This window comes from Mobula hypostoma, chromosome 16 (assembly GCF_963921235.1).
Source record: "Mobula hypostoma chromosome 16, sMobHyp1.1, whole genome shotgun sequence".
NCBI classification, from domain to species: domain Eukaryota; kingdom Metazoa; phylum Chordata; class Chondrichthyes; order Myliobatiformes; family Myliobatidae; genus Mobula; species Mobula hypostoma.
The window spans coordinates 6,333,072-6,350,343 of NC_086112.1; the positions used below are offsets into that span (position 1 = coordinate 6,333,072).

At 43.4% G+C, this 17,272-nt stretch overlaps 1 protein-coding gene across 1 annotated transcript in view; it reads right to left on the reverse strand.

The window, feature by feature from the left end:
- Positions 1 to 17,272, reverse strand: part of adgrv1 (adhesion G protein-coupled receptor V1) — a 514,329-nt gene that overhangs the window by 462,068 nt on the left and 34,989 nt on the right. The window contains exons 6-8 of the mRNA XM_063069242.1: positions 15,779 to 16,344; positions 5,952 to 6,222; positions 2,990 to 3,319 (exon numbers count right to left, since the gene is read on the reverse strand). Coding sequence (XP_062925312.1) covers positions 2,990 to 3,319; positions 5,952 to 6,222; positions 15,779 to 16,344 — 1,167 coding nt within the window. The remainder of the gene's footprint in view (positions 1 to 2,989; positions 3,320 to 5,951; positions 6,223 to 15,778; positions 16,345 to 17,272) is intronic.

Below are 17,272 nucleotides of genomic sequence, written 5' to 3' on the forward strand. Positions count from 1 at the left end.
GCATCGTCCAGCAGATGTTAAAGGACCTCAGTCTCCTCAGGAAATAGAGATGGCTCTGACCCTTCTTGTAGACAGCCTCCGTGTTCTTAGACCAGTCCAGTTTATTGTCAGTTTGTATCCCCAGGTATTTGTAATCCTCCACCATGTCCACACTGACCCCCTGGATGGAAAAAGGGGTCACCGGTACCTTGGCTCTCCTCAGGTCTACCACCAGCTCCTTAGTCTAATAGCTCTTAGCTCAACGCTAATACAGCTGTGGGCGTCGGAGTTCAGAGTTCAATTCCAACGACCTGTAAGGGGTTTGTATGTCCTCCCCATGGAATGTGTGGGTTTTCTCCAGGTGTTCCAGTTTCCTCCCACAGTCCAAAGATGTACCAGTTGGTAGGTTGATTGGTCATTATAAATTGTTTAGGATAGAGTTAAATCGGGGGATTACTGGGCTGCACAACTTGAAGGGCCAGAAGGACCTGTTCTGCGCTGTATCTCAATAAAATAAATAAACAATACTTCTATTAATACAAAATAACGTCCTTACTGCTATCAAAGACGTAGCTCATACAGTCATGGAGAACAGCACCACAGAAGCTGCCTTCAGTTCATCTAATCCATGCCAAACTGTTACTCTGCCTACTCCCATCAACCTGACCTGGACCACAGCCCTCTGCACCCTTCCCATCCATATACTTATCTAGAACTTCTCTTAAAAGTTGCAATCGAACCTACAATCATAATTTTCTGCCAGCAGCTCGTTCCACACTCTCACCACTTTGACTGAATAAGTTCCCCCTCCAGGTCTCCTCAAATATTTCACCCCAAGTACCTCAGATCTGAGACATATTATACCTTCCACTGGACCATCATGGAACATCAGACCATGCTTTCCCAGAGAATTGCTGACTTAGCTTCCTCTAGAGATCTTCCCCCAGTGGTCTTCGACCTCTGTCCCTCACCAACACACGTGAACTCCTTTCTCATCTGGTCAAGATGACACCGAGCTACAGTCCCCATCGAGGTTGTGGCTCAGATTTGGTTGTTTTTTTTTTAAATGTTCAAAAGAATGATTTGGGGGTCAGAGAGGGGATTTAGGTGTCACGTTAAGACTTGGGGAGAGGGATGTGGGTGAGATCTGGAACTTCCGATAAGGTGGCAGCATGCATGGATGCAGCTGTCTCTCTGGGCCCAACCAAAGGTGCACTTGTTCATCCTTTACATCTTTTTTAGGATCTAAAGACATTTCTGGTTACCAGGAAGATCAAGTACAGCAGGACTATCCCATCAGTGAGTTTCTCAATAGCAACAGAGCTGGACTTGTTGTGTGCCGTCGTTGTGTCGAGGTGGTGCGCAGTGCAAGTGATCCTCTTGTATGTTTTTCCTGTGATCGCCAGACTCTCTTGGACATTGGTAATGTAAAATACTTCAAGTCCAGTTCACCAGTTTATTGGCAAGACCAACAGTGGGGGAGTTGCGTTGCCTCGGTTGTGCGCAGACTAGGCCAACAAGCCGCAGGGTCGCCTGTTGCAGTTCTCCAGGAGAGGTGACGCTGAGGTGTGTGGGTGAGAGTAGAGGTCACTGTGGGTATTGTGGAGTCCATACTGGGTTGGCACTGGTCCCTCTGGTGCTCACACGGTGCTGCCCTCTGATGCTGGCACAGTGGAACAAGCTGGACCAGGACAACTCAGGGTCTTGGGCTATATTTTGTATTCTTTGCGACCGTATGTTTTTCCTGAAATTATAACCATATGTGCTACTTGTGCTCTGTGGCATTTGCAGTGTACTGTGTGCTGTTGGTAATGAGTTTTACACCTTGGTCCTGGAAGGACGCTCTTTCATTTGGCTATTTTCATCTATGGTTGAATGATAATTTAACTTGAACCTGAAACTTACTTCCTGGTAGGTTGCTCTGGACCACTAGAATCAGATCTACTTAATATAATGGGAATGACAACAATATCAGCAGTCTCATAAGCAGAGATGGATTTTTCACTCATATTTAAGAGATCCTTAGTTAACTACATGGATGCGCACCACAGTGGCATCGTAGTTAGCACTACACTATTATAGTTCAGGGTTCAATACCAGCATCCTCTATAAGGAAACTCTGTATGTCCCCTCCAAGTAGTATGTGGGTTTTCTCCAAGTCCTCTAATTTCCTACCACAGTCCAAAGATGTACCGGGTGGGTTAATTGGTCATTGTAAATTGTCCTATGATAAGGATAGGATTAAATCGAGGTTCTTGGGGGTTGCAGGGCAGTGTGGTTCGAAGGACCGGAAGGGCCCATTCTGCACTGTATCTCCAAATAAATAATTAAGAGATGCTTAGGTAACGACATGGATGAAAGAAAAAGGGAGGACCAGATGACAGAGAAATTTGCAGGTTTTTTTGCGGCAGCAGTACAGTGCAATACATAAAATTATGATGGTTCTCTGCAAAATTCTCAGGTACCCTAGCTACATATATCTGCGCCTAAGACTTTTGCACTGTACTGTATATTGTATCACCGATAAAATCATTTTTCAGCAATGAAAGTCAGAGGAATTATAATTAAAATGACTGATCTCATTACATTTTAAGTGGAAGAAGATATTTTTGTGAATGAAAAGCTAGTTTAAATTTTCAATAATTTATCCACAATGCGACACGGCTGGTGGCATAGTGGCATCAATGCCGAACTTCGGGACGAAAGGTCCCGAGTTCGAATCCAGCCGGCTCCCCTGCACGCTTTCCATCCATGCTGGGTTACGAGCTGGTGATCTCTTTGGAAACTCACCCGGCAGAAGGCAATGGCAAACCACTGCTGTAACTTGCATCGTACGCAGTTCCCCACTACGTCAGAGAGGCGTAGAGGGAAATCGTCCGCTAACCAGAGAATCTCTGGATGCGACGTACCTTGCCTTTCCTTTATCCACAATGCATAACAAATCATATTGACATTTTGATGGCTAACACTGAATTGGGAGGTTATAAATTTGTAATGCATACTGATTTACCCGCACAAGAAAGCTTGCTCCATTCTGAAGGAATGCATCGTTTCTTATCGGCAGCTTGAGGCTCGCCAGTGACTGTCCCGCTGTGAAGATGACACTATTTTGACTGGAGACTTTTAGAATGTCGTCCTTTGCTTTGGAAAGATCCAGAATGCCAGCAGGGAGGTACAGTACAGTGTAGTTCAGCTGTACAGCCCCAACAGTTCCATTGTGCCTGCCAAAACTCAACGACAGAAACCGCCCAGCAGGACTACTTTCAATCTTCTGTCCCTCCAGAGAATAGAAGCTAATTAAGCCATAAACATCATCACTATCTTGAATATAAAATATAATCTAAGTAAGAGAAAAATAAAAACGTTTTATTGTCATTCACAGAGTAGCGTAAATATTTAAAATCTAATATATTCATACATTATTTTAAAAAACACATTATTGAAATAAGAACGATTCATCAAAGTACTCTTTCCATCTCTTTGGCACTGCAGAACATACAGGTTTTCATATATTTTAAATTTACAATGTTCACAAGTTTCTTCAATAAAAGACAGAAATCAGCAATAAAGGTTTCATTCATTATGTGCCGTATCGTATGACATAGGCGATCATGGTCTTGACCATGATAGTTCTTGGCAAATTTTCTGATGGAAGTAGTTTGCCATTGCCTTCTTCTGGGCAGAGTCTTTACAAGACAGGTGACCCCAGCCACTGTCAGAGATTGTCTACCTGGCGTCCGTGGTCGCATAGCCAGGACTGGTGATATGCACCAGCTGCTCATGTGACCATCCACCACCTGCTCCCATGGCTTCATATGACCCGATCAGGGGGCTAAGCCGGTGCTACACCTTGCCCAAGGGTGACCTGCAGGCTAGCAGAGGGAAGGAGCACCTTACACCTCCTTTGATTGAGGTGCATCTCCACCCTGTCGTACAAAGCAATAAAGATATTTAAACTAAAAGAAAGGCAGCACAATCGTCCCCCAAAATCCCCCCTCCCCACACAAGAAAACAAACAAAAATGGAACAGGCACATCAGTCACCAAATCCCTCCTCCTGCACAAAATCAAACAAAACGGAATAGGCACATTGACCACCCCCCCCACCCCAATACCCCTCTCTGCACAAAAAAAACAAGAAAGATCAGGTGAAAAACACAGAATATAAAAAAACTATAGGGCTGAAAAAAAAAGCCCACAGTCCTAGTCCACATCCAAATTGCAGAAGAACCTGGGGAACATTGCGGGCCCAGCGGGAGACCTTTCCCCCTCCGTAGCAGATCGATCAGGCAGCCAGTGCTCCCTCGGCACTCGACTCAGTGCGTCAATCTCCCTCGTTGCTCTAATCGGCAACCAATGGAAGCTTTCCTCAGCGAAATGGAATCGAACCCCATCCCGCAGCCTTCTCACCATGAAGTTTGTGCGCACTGTCTCTGCCTCCCAGAATCCTCTCAGAGACTGCAGAGCACTGAAGCACTCAAAGGACCTCCAAGTTTCCGCATTCACCTTGATATTTCAATCTCCCCCGTCGCTTTAATTGGCAAACAATGGAAGCTTTAGTCAGCGAAATGGAGTTGAACATCAGATCGCAGCCTGTCCACCATGAGGGTCCCATTGCCTCTGCCTCCCAGAACCTTCTCGGAAACTGCAGAGTGCTGGAATACCCAAATGATCTCCAAACAGCAAATCATAGATCCACACGCGAGACAAAAGAAGTAGAAGCACCAGGGGGAGGTGAAAGGCAGGTGAGGAGAAGAGGTAAGAGACTAGAGTGGGGAATAGAAGAAGAGAGGAAGGGAAGGGGAAGTTTTTATCCAAGAAAGAGAAGACAATATGTATGCCATCAGGTTCTAGGCTGCTCAGATGGAATATAAGGTGTTGCTCCTCCACCCTGAGGGTTTCCTTATCACGGCACAAGAGGAGGCCATGGACTGACATGGCAGGATGGGAATGGGAATAAGAATTAAAATGTTTGGCCTCCAGTAAGGTCCACTTCTGGCAGATAGAGTGGAGGTGCTGGATGAGGTGACCTCACTCATGGAAATGTATCAGGTATATACATACCTGGGTGGCGGTTGGAGATGCGTCTCTTCCAAAGGAGCTGTAAGGTGCTCCTTCACTCCGCTAGCCCGCAAGTCACCCTTGGGCAAGGTGTAGCGCCTGCTTAGCCCCCTCGAATATGGTCACGTGAAGCTATGGGAGCAGGTGGTGGATGGTCAGATGAGCAGCTGGTGCATATCACAAGTCCTGGTTATGCGACCATTGACACCAGGCAGACAATCTCTGAAGAGTATTGATAACGGCTGAGGTCATCCGTCTTATAGACACTGCCCAGAAGAAAGCAATGGAAAACCACTTCTGCAGAAAATGTTGCCAAGAACAATCATAGTCACGGAAAGACCATGAGTGCCTACATCATACAACACTGCACATATACATTTCATATACAAGCCATGAAATTTGCTTTTTTTGTGATAGCAGTAGAGATCAAGACTAACAACATTCCCGTGAGTTATAGTAAGTAAAATTGCACTGAAACTGGAAGACTTTGAAGCACAAGCTTCCAGCCGAAAACATAAACCATGTTTGTTTTTCCACAGATATCACCACTGCGAGTGTTCCCAGCAGTTTCTGATTTATTGTTTCATCGTAAGGCTTTCAAAGTTCAAGGCAAATTTATTACCAAGTTTCATCCATCTCTCCTTATACTGCCCTGAGATTAGTCTTCTCGCAGGCATTCATAGCAGAACAAAATTATACAATCGAATCAAAGAAAAACTACACACAATCAGTGCAAAAGAAGAAAAATGAGGGACAGACATAGTACTCAGAATACGAGTTGTAGAGTCCTTGAAAATGAGTCTGTAGATTGTGGAATTATTTCAGAGTTAAGGTGAGTGAAGTTACCCACACTGGTTCAGGCACCTGATGGTTCAGAGAGTTTACAATTTTCAAGAGTTTTAATATACTTACTTGCACGGGATCATCCAGCTCTGCTCCTCCTGTTATTGTGCTGTTTAACAGCTGGAAAAGATAAGCCTCTGCTTCCTCGGGAATATCATCATTAACAATGGTGAGGGGCACAACAGCCAGCATTTGCCCTTCAACAAGTTGCAGAGATCCTGATGACGGCTTGAGGTCTTCAGTGACCGCTGATGAGTCACCGATACTCCGTGAAATAATCCAGTTTACTGAGACATTACCATGTGTCCCTCCATTCCTTACAATCGTAATTCCATCAAATCTGTAGCCAAAATATACAAAGGGATTATTTGATTTAACAAGCACTCTATTGTATCAGCATCTGAAATTTGTCAAAATTTCAATTTCATTTCTCAGTTACTACTCATGAGTGTTTTAACAAAGTTGAACGTGAATTTGTTATCAAAATACGTATCTGTTACCACATACTACCTAAAATTACATTTTCTTGCAGGCATTTACAAGGGAAAATACAATAGAATTTACAAAAAACTACACATCAATAGGTAAAGACTGACACACAACCAACCTGCAAAAGAAGACAAACAGTGAAAATAAAACAAATACAGAGAACATGAGGTATACCTGTCATGGTGTGACTAAGTATAGCTCAATTCTATATTTCAGTTTGCTGACGATACCACTTTTGTTGGCCAAATCAAAGGTAGTGATAAATCACCGGATAGAAGGGAGATTGAAAATCTAGTCAAGTGGTGAACAATCACAACCCCTCATTCAGCGTCAGCTAAACTAAAGAGCTGATTATTGACGAGAGGTGGAAGAAGCCAGGGATCCATGAGCCATGCTCTCTTCTCGCTACTACCACTGGGCAGGAGGTACATGAGCCTTAGGTCCTACACCACCAGGTTCAAGAACAGTTATTACCCTTCAACCCTTTTGCTCCTGAATCAGCATGGATAACTTCACTCACGTCAACACTGAACTGACTTTCACAACCTACAGATTCACTCTCAATGATTCTTAACAGTTTTTGTTCCTAGCGTTATTTTCTTTTATTTGCACAGTTTGTCTTCTTTTGCTCGCTGCTTGTTTCTCAAACATTGTTTATGCATAGCTTTTCATAAATTCAATGATCGGTCCACATTTTCCTATAAATGCCTGCAAGAAAATGAATCAAGGTAGTAAATGTAACATACAAGTACTTTGATAATAAATTATACCCTGAACTGCCATTTCAACCCCTCATTTCTAATATCCTTTTTAATACCTGCTTCCTAAATCCAATTATTACAGCTTCTGCAACAAATATCATTTTTGTCCCATAGAGTGAAGCTTACTGTCTTTTTACCATAAGACATAGCAGCAGAATTAGGCCATTCAGGCCATCGAGTCTGCTCTGCCATTCCATCATGGCAGATTAATTTTCCCACTCCATGTCATTCTCCTGTCTTCTACCCAAGGCACACACTCAACAATTAGGGAACAGCTTCTTCCCCTCTGCCATCAGACTTTTGAACGGACATTGAACCCATGAACACTATCTCACTACTTCTTTGCATTACTAATTTAATTTAGCTTTTTAATATACTGTATATATATTTCTTCCTGTAATTCAGTTTTAGTTATGTAATGCAATGTGCTGTTGCTGCATAACAACAAATTTTATGACATATGCCAGAGATATTAAACTTGATTTTGAAACTGAAGCCCTTATTAATCAGGAAAATGTCAACCTCCACCTTAGATATACAATGACTTGGCCTTTGCAGCCGTCCGTGGCAATGAATTCCACAGATTGACCACTCTCTTGCTAAACGTGTAATGATTAAATGGCAATCATGCAACATATGAGCTCTTCCACAAACAGAAGCATTTCATTGGCTTGAGTTATAAAAATGTTAATCGCTTTGCCACTAAGTTCCTCAGTCTGAAGTGAGAGGCAAATAGAAGATTCAAGTGTGCTTAGGTCTATGGTACTGCAAGTTACTGTGTGACACAGTGATCACATGATCCTTAATATCTTTCCCTTTCTCCACATCAATGTACTGCTGGGGTAATGGTAGATTACGCTCTAGGGTAATTTGGGAATGCTTTCTCCTGCCCAGTGTAGCACCCAGGAAGAGCGCCGTTCCAGAAATCTCCTTCAACAGGACTGGCTGCATCATCGACTGGCACGGAGAGGTTACTGGACAGGATGAAAAATCTGCAGGGGGTTGTAAACTCAGCCCCTCCATCATGGACAGCCTCCCCAGCGTCCAGAACACTTCTCAAAAAGGCAGCATTCTGAGTCTGATTCATCGATCGTTAAGGACCCCTATCAGGTACAGCGGGCAGTGAAGAAAGCTAATGGCGTGCTGGCCTTCATAACAACGGGAATTGAGTATAGGAGCAAAGAGGTCCTTCTGCAGTTGTACAGGGCCCTGGTGAGACCACACCTGAAGTTTTGGTCTCCAAATTTGAGGAAGGACATTCTAGCTATTGAGGGAGTGCAGCGTAGGTTCACGGGGTTAATTCCCGGAATGGCAGGACTGTCATATGTTGAAAGATTGGAGCCACTGGGGTTGTATACACTGGAATTTAGAAGGATGATAGGGGACCTGATTGAAACATATGAGATTATTAAGGGATTGGACACACTGGAGGCAGGAAACATGTTCCCGCTGATGGGTGAGTCCAGAACCAGAGGCCACAGTTTAAGAACAAGGGATAGACCATTTAGAACGGAGTTGAGGAAGAATTTTTTCACACAGAGGGTTGTGGTTCTGTGGAATGCTCTGCCTCAGAAGGCAGTGGAGGCCAATTCTCTGGATTCTTTCAAAAAAGAATTAGATAGAGCTCTTAAAGATAGCGGAGTGAAGGGATATGGGGAGAAGGCAAGAAAAGGGTACTGATTGTGGATGATCAGCCATGATCACAGTGAATGGTGGTGCTGGCTCGAAGGGCTGAATAGCCTATTCCTGCACCTATTGTCTATTGTCTGTCACACAGGAAGAGCCCTCTCTCATTTCTAACATCAAGGAGGTACAGGAGCCTGAAGACACACACTCAATTTTTCAGAAGCAGCTTCTTCCCCTCTGCCATCAGATTTCTGAATGGACATTGAACCCATGAAAATGATCTGACTGTTTTTGTTGTCCTTTTGCACTACTTATCCTTCTTTTTATGCAGTTCATGTTTCTTATCATTGATAGCACAGTGTACGTTTTTGTATTGCACTCTAGTGCTGCTACAAAACAACAAAGTTCATGCCATTTATCAGTGGGAAAAAAACTGATTTGGATTCTGATTCAGCTTTTTCTATCTAAATCTACCCACTGGTTCTCCAGAAACAGCCAGTTTTCACCTGTCAGTTCCACAAATGGCAATGTATGCATCTGTCACCTGATCCTGCCTCCCCTCCCTCAAAGTTCAAAGTATATTTATTATCAAAGTACATATGTCATCATGTACAACCCGAGTTTAATTTTCTTGCGGCTTTCTCGGTAAGCACAACACAACTGAATCAATGAAAGGTCTCCCTTCCACATCCCATAAGACCATAAGACAAAGGAGCAGAAGTAGGCCATTCGGCCCATCGAGTCTGCTCCGCCATTTTATCATGAGCTGATCCATTCTATCCTATTTAGTCCCACTGCCCCGCCTTCTCACCATAACCTTTGATGCCCTGGCTACTCAGATACCTATCAATCTCTGCCTTAAATACACCCAATGACTTGGCCTCCACTGCTGCCCGTGGCAACAAATTCCATAGATTCACCACCCTCTGACTAAAAAAATTTCTTCGCATTTCTGTTCTGAAAGGGCGCCCTTCAATTCTGAAGTCATGCCCTCTCGTACTAGACTCCCCCATCATGGGAAACAACTTTGCCACATCCACTCTGCCCATGCCTTTTAACATTCAAAATGTTTCTATGAGGTCTCCCCTCATTCTTCTAAACTCCAAGGAATACAGTCCAAGAGCGGACAAACGTTCCTCATATGTTAACCCTCTCATTCCCAGAATCATTCTAGTGAATCTTCTCTGTACCCTCTCCAACGTCAGCACATCCTTTCTTAAATAAGGAGACCAAAACTGCCCACAGTACTCCAAGTGAGGTCTCACCAGCGCCTTATAGAGCCTCAACATCACATCCCTGCTCCTATACTCTATTCCTCTAGAAATGAATGCCAACATTGCATTCGCCTTCTTCACTACCGACTCAACCTGGAGGTTAACTTTAAGGGAATCCTGTATGAGGACTCCCAAGTCCCGTTGCATCTCAGAACTTTGAATTCTTTCCCTATTTAAATAATAGTCTGCCCGTTTATTTTTTCTGCCAAAGTGCATAACCATACACTTTCCAACATTGTACTTCATTTGCCACTTCTCTGCCCATTCTTCCAATCTATCCAAGTCTCTCTGCAGACTCTCCATTTCCTCAGCACTACTGGCCCCTCCACCTATCTTCGTATCATCAGCAAACTTAGCCACAAAGCCATCTATTCCATAATCCAGATCGTTGATGTACAATGTGAAAAGAAGCGGCCCCAACACTAATCCCTGCTGAAAACCACTGGTAACCAGCAGCCAACCAGAATAGGATCCCTTTATTCCCACTCTCTGTTTCCTGCCAATCAGCCAACGCTCTATCCACGTATGTAACTTTCCTGTAATTCCATGGGGTCTTATCTTGTTAAGTAGCCTCATGTGTGGCACCTTGTCAAAGGCCTTCTGAAAATCCAAATATACAACATCCACTGCATCTCCCTTGTCTAGCCTACTGGTAATTTCCTCAAAAAATTGTAATAGGTTTGTCAGGCAGGACTTTCCTTGAAGGAATCCATGCTGAGTTCTGCCTATCTTGTCATATGCCTCCGGGTACTCTGTAACCTCATCCTTGACAATCGACTCCAACAACTTCCCAACCACCGACGTCAAGCTAACAGGTCTATAATTTCCTTTTTGCTTCCTTGCCCCCTTCTTAAATAGCGGAGTGACATTTGCAATCTTCCAGTCTTCCGGAACCATGCCAGATTCTATCGACTTTTGAAAGATCATCGCTAATGCCTCCGCAATCTCCACAGCTACTTCCTTCAGAACACGAGGGTGCATTCCATCTGGTCCAGGAGATTTATCGACCTTTAGCCTATTCAGCTTCCTGAGTACTTTCTCTGTCGTAATTGTGACTGCGCACACTTCTCTTCCCTGCCACCCTTGAGTGTCTGGTATCCTGCTGTCTTCCTCAGTGAAGACTGATGCAAAATACTTGTTCAGTTCCTCTGCCATCTCCTCATCTCCCATTACAATTTCTCCAGTATCATTTTCTTTTTTTTTTGAATTTCAAAGTAAATTTATTTTCCAAGTACTTGAACCATAATCTATCAGACGATCCATTTTCTTGCAGGTTCAGCAGCTCAGCGCTCACCCCCAGCCCCGGGCAGGGAATAGGGCCGATTCCAGAGGGGGATGGTCTGGGCTGGGGTGGGGTATGGGGGTGTGTGGGGGGTGGGGTATGTGGTGTATGGGGGGTATGGGGGGTGTCTGGGACCTCATGGGGGAACCCCCCCTACATCCTCCCCCCACCCACCCTCCCCTCCCCCCCTCCGCTATCGGTCCTATATCTACTCTCACCTGTCTTTTACTCTTTATATACTTGAAAAAGCTTTCAGTATCCTCTTTGATATTATTTGCTAGTTTCCTTTCATAGTTAATCTTTTCTCTCTTAATGACCTTCTTGGTTTCCTTTTGTAAGGTTTTGAAAACTTCCCAATCCTCTATTTTTCCACTAATTTTTGCTTCCTTGTATGCCCTCTCTTTTGCTTTAATTTTGGCTTTGACTTCTCTTGTCAACCACAGTTGCATCCTTTTTCCACTCGAAAATTTCTTCTTTTTTGGAATATACCTGTCTTGCACATTCCTCATTTTTCGCATAAACTCCAGCCACTGCTGCTCTGCCGTCTTTCCCGCCAGTGTCTCTTTCCAGTCAACTTTGGCCAGTTCCTCTCTCATGCCACTGTAATTTCCTTTACTCCACTGAAACACCGACACATCAGATTTCGGCTTCTCTTTTTCTAATTTCACAGTGAACTCAATCATGTTATGATCACTGCCTCCTAAGGGTTCCTTCACCTCAATCTCTCCAATCACCTTCGGTTCATTACACAATACCCAATCCAGTACAGCCGATCCCCTAGTGGGCTCAACAACAAGCTGTTCTAAAAAGCCATCCCGCAGACATTCTACAAATTCTCTCTCTTGAGATCCAGTGCCGACCTGATTTTTCCAATCTACTCGCATGTTAAAATCCCCCACAATTATCATAACACTGCCCTTCTGACAAGCCTTTTCTATTTCCAGTTGTAATTTGTAGTCCACATCCCTGCAGCTGTTTGGAGGCCTATAAATAACTGCCATCAGGGTCTTTTTACCCCTGCTATTCCTTAGCTCAACCCATAAAGATTCTGCACCTTCTGATCCTATATCACCTCTTTCTAACGATTTAATATCATTTCTTACCAATAAAGCCACGCCTCCCCCTCTGCCCCTCTCCCCCTTGGGTAAGAGTGACCATAATATGGTGGAATTCTTCATTAAGATGGAGAGTGATATAGTTAATTCAGAAACAAAGGTTCTGAACTTAAAGAAGGGTAACTTTGAAGGTATGAGACGTGAATTAGCTAAGATAGACTGCCAAATGATACTTAAAGGGTTGACGGTGGATATGCAATGGCAAGCATTTAAAGATCGCATGGATGAACTACAACAATTGTTCATCCCAGTTTGGCAAAAGAATAAACCAGGGAAGGTAGTGCACCCGTGGCTGATGAGGGAAATTAGGGATAGTATCAATTCCGAAAAAGAAATATACAAATTAGCCAGAAAAAGCGGCACACCTGAGGACTGGGAGAAATTCAGAGTCCAGCAGAGGAGGAAAGGGAAAAAAGATTATGAGAGAAAGCTGGCAGGGAACATAAAAATTGACTGTAAAAGCTTTTATAGATATGTGAAAAGAAAAAGATTGGTTAAGATAGATGTAGGTCCCTTACAGTCAGAAACAGGTGAATTGATCATGGGGAACAAGGACATGGCAGACCAATTGAATAACTACTTTGGTTCTGTCTTCACTAAGGAGGACATAAATAATCTTCTGGAACTAGTAGGGGTCTAGTGAGATGGAGGAACTGAGCGAAATACATGTTAGTAGGGAAGTGGTGTTAGGTAAATTGAAGGGATTGAAGGCAGATAAATCCCCAGGGCCAGATGGTCTGCATCCTAGAGTGCTTAAGGAAGTAGCCCAAGAAATAGTGGATGCATTAGTGATAATTTTTCAAAACTCTTTAGATTCTGCATTAGTTCCTGAGGATTGGAGGGTGGCTAATGTAACCCCACTTTTTAAAAAAGGAGGGAGAGAGAAACCAAGGAATTATAGACTAGTTAGCCTAACATCGGTGGTGGGGAAACTGCTAGAGTCAGTTATCAAAGATGTGATAACAGCACATTTGGAAAGTGGTGAAATCATCAGACAAAGTCAGCATGGATTTGTGAAAGGAAAATCATATCTGACGAACCTCACAGAATTTTTTGAGGATGTAACTAGTAGAGTGCATAGGGGAGAACCAGTGGATGTGGTATATTTGGATTTTCAAAAGGCTTTTGACAAGGTCCCACACAGGAGATTAGTGTGCAAACTTAAAGCACACGGTATTGGGGGTAAGGTATTGATGTGGGTGGAGAATTGGTTAGCAGACAGGAAGCAAAGAGTGGGAATAAACGGGACCTTTTCAGAATGGCAGGCAGTGACTAGTGGGGTACCGCAAGGCTCAGTGCTGGGACGCCAGTTGTTTACAATATATATTAATGACTTGGATGAGGGAATTAAATGCAGCATCTCCAAGTTTGCGGATGACACGAAGCTGGGTGGCAGTGTTAGCTGTGAGGAGGATGCTAAGAGGATGCAGGGTGACTTGGATAGGTTGGGTGAGTGGGCAAATTCATGGCAGATGCATTTTAATGTGGATAAATGTGAAGTTATCCACTTTGGTGGCAAAAACAGGAAAACAGATTATTATCTGAATGGTGGCCGATTAGGAAAAGGGGAGGTGCAACAAGACCTGGGTGTCATTGTACACCAGTCATTGAATGTGGGCATGCAGGTACAGCAGGCGGTGAAAAAGGCGAATGGTATGCTGGCATTTATAGCAAGAGGATTCGAGTACAGGAGCAGGGAGGTACTACCGCAGTTGTACAAAGCCTTGGTGAGACCACACCTAGAGTATTGTGTGCAGTTTTGGTCCCCTAATCTGAGGAAAGACATTCTTGCCATAGAGGGGGTACAAAGAAGGTTCACCAGATTGATTCCTGGGATGGCAGGACTTTCATATGATGAAAGACTGGATCGACTGGACTTATACTCATTGGAATTTAGAAGATTGAGGGGGGATCTTATTGAAACGTATAAAATCCTAAAGGGATTGGACAGGCTAGATGCAGGAAGATTGCTCCCGATGTTGGGGAAGTCCAGAACGAGGGGTCACAGTTTGAGGATAAAGGGGAAGCCTTTTAGGACCGAGATGAGGAAAAACTACTTCACACAGAGAGTGGTGAATCTGTGGAATTCTCTGCCACAGGAAACAGTTGAGGCCAGTTCATTGGCTATATTTAAGAGGGAGTTAGATAAGGCCCTTGTGGTTAAAGGGATCAGGGGGTATGGAGAGAAGACAGGTATAGGGTTCTGAGTTGGATGATCAGCCATGATCGTACTGAATGGCGGTGCAGGCTCGAAGGGCCAAATGGCCTACTCCTGCATCTAATTTCTATGTTTCTATATTTCTATCTCCACTTCTACCTTCAGAACCCAAACGGAGGCCCACTTCATAAACAATATTTCTGCCTACTCAAAGCCCACTAATGACTCCACCATGGACAGTCCCAAGCTTAGCTGTGAAAGGAGGAGGGTTGACCATGGGGCTAGCAACCCCATCCTGAAAAACCTCAGAGTGACAGAAACCCAACTTCATCCTTGGGAGAGGGAGGATCTTCACCTGAAGGCCCAGGGCAGAGGACTCTCGCGAGCTGCCGTTAGCGGCCTAAGTCCCTGTAGGGATGATGGGCTAAAGTAGTACAGGTCGGCCTTCACTAATCCGGCACCATTGGGACCTGAGGAGTGCCGGATTAGTGAAAATGCCGAATTACAGAAGGATCACATTAAGCATAATCAGTGCTGGATTATCGAAGGAACCGGATTACAGGTAGTCGGATTTGTGAAGGTCGACCTGTAGTAGTTGTACTCATTATGTGTACACTGACTTCTCCAGATGGAGCAGACATTGATAGGTCAATAAGCAACTTGGAATCAGGGCAATGATCGAGATTGATAGCAACAATGATGAAATACCTTATATAGAATTCACTAAGTGAACAATGAAAAATGAAAAATAATATAAAATACCTTCAATTATAGCAGAGAGAAAACAAAATGGTGGTGCGAGAGTAAAATGTTGGAAGAACTCAGCAGGTCAGGCAGCATCTGTGGAGAGGAATAACCAGACAATGTTTCGGACTGCAGAAGAGTCATATTCACTGATGTTGATTCCAAAATATATAACAAGCAGAAAGGTCTCAGCACGAAAAGTCGACTGTTTATTCCTCTGCATGGATGCTGCCTGACCTGCTGAATTCTTCCAGCAGTTTGTCTGGGTCACTCTAGATTTCCAGCATCTGTGGATTCTCTTGTGTAACTTATTAATGGAAAAATGTACCATTTATGGAAAAAAGTTAGTAATTACAGTTACTGTATCTTGATTAATAATTACTTAAAGACCCTATTGTAAACAAACACACTGCACAGTAATAGGAGATGAAAAGAGCTGCAACCTACCTTGTTGACGTATCTTCATCGATCACAACTGTCTGTGCTAACAGACTGCTGTTAATTGACAGAACTCCGTGGGGTTTGTCATTTGGCTCAACAATAACTTGAACTTTACTCGGGCTAAGCAACACTGCGTCTCCTTGTACCGTAGCTTCAAGTAAAACAATCTGAAAGGACTCGGCAATTTCAGGGTCAGAATCATTAATAATCTGAAAGTTCAGATTGATTTCATAAACATATGGAGGGAAAACAATGGTCCTGTTTGGCTGGAGATCAATAAAATCAGAGTGTAACAGTGCATTGGTAGAACCGTTTCCAGCAACTATCTGGTAATCAACAGAGATCAGAACATCATCAGAACCAATTAATTTTCCATCTTGGTCCCTCCCTCGAATGACTGGTATGCTAATCACACCAACAGTCTCAGGCACCGTGTACACTGCCTGTGCTAATCGGAGTGGACAATCATTTTTATTGATTACGAGTTGAAAACTACTTTGCGTAGAGTTAATTTCAGCTCCTCCCTCAACACTCGTCAACTGGACGGTGAAAACCTCTTCATTTTCAGGAATCTGGAAGAAAAAGAAAGCAATAGGCTTGGATATAGAACAGGTAAATTAATAGCTGAATTACCTTGTGATATGATCATAGATCTGGTTAATGAAATAGCACTCTCCAAAACCACCAGTGGCAGAGGTGTCAACACCTCTGAAGATCTATCCTGTGCCCAGCATATTGATGCAGTTACAAAGAAGATACAACAGTGGCTATATTGCACTGGGACTTTGAGGAGACTTGCTATGTCACCAAAGACACACAAATTTCTACAGATGTACCATGGAGATCATTCTAACTAGTTGCTTCACCATCTGGTATGGAGGGGCCACTGTACAGGATTTTAAAAAGCTGCAGAAAGTTGTAAACTCAGCCAACACCGTCATGGGCACTAGCCTCCCCAGTATCGAGGACATCTCCAAAAGGCAATCTCTCAAAAGGCAGCATCAATAATTAAGGACCTCTAACACTCAAGACATCCCCTTTTCTCATTACAACAGAAAGGAGGGTACATGTATCTGAAGGTACACACTCAACATTTTGGGAACAGCTTCTTCCCGTTTGCCAACAGATTTCTTAAAAGACAATGAACCAATATATGAACACCACCTCACTTTTTTGCACCCTTTTATTATATATATAAAATATATACACATATACACAATGCCTATAAAAAGTATTCATCCCCAGCTTGGAAGTTTTCATGTTTTATTGTTTTACAATATTGAATCACAGTGGATTTAATTTGGCTTTTTTTTTGACAACGTAAGAAGACTCTATCATGTCAAAGGGAAAACAGATCTCTACAAAGTGATCTAACTTAATTACAAATATAAAACTCAAAATAATTGATTACATAAATATTCACCCCCTTCAAGTTAGTATTTAGTAGATGCACCTTTGGCAGCAATTACAGCCTTGAGTCTGTGTGGATGGGTCTCTATC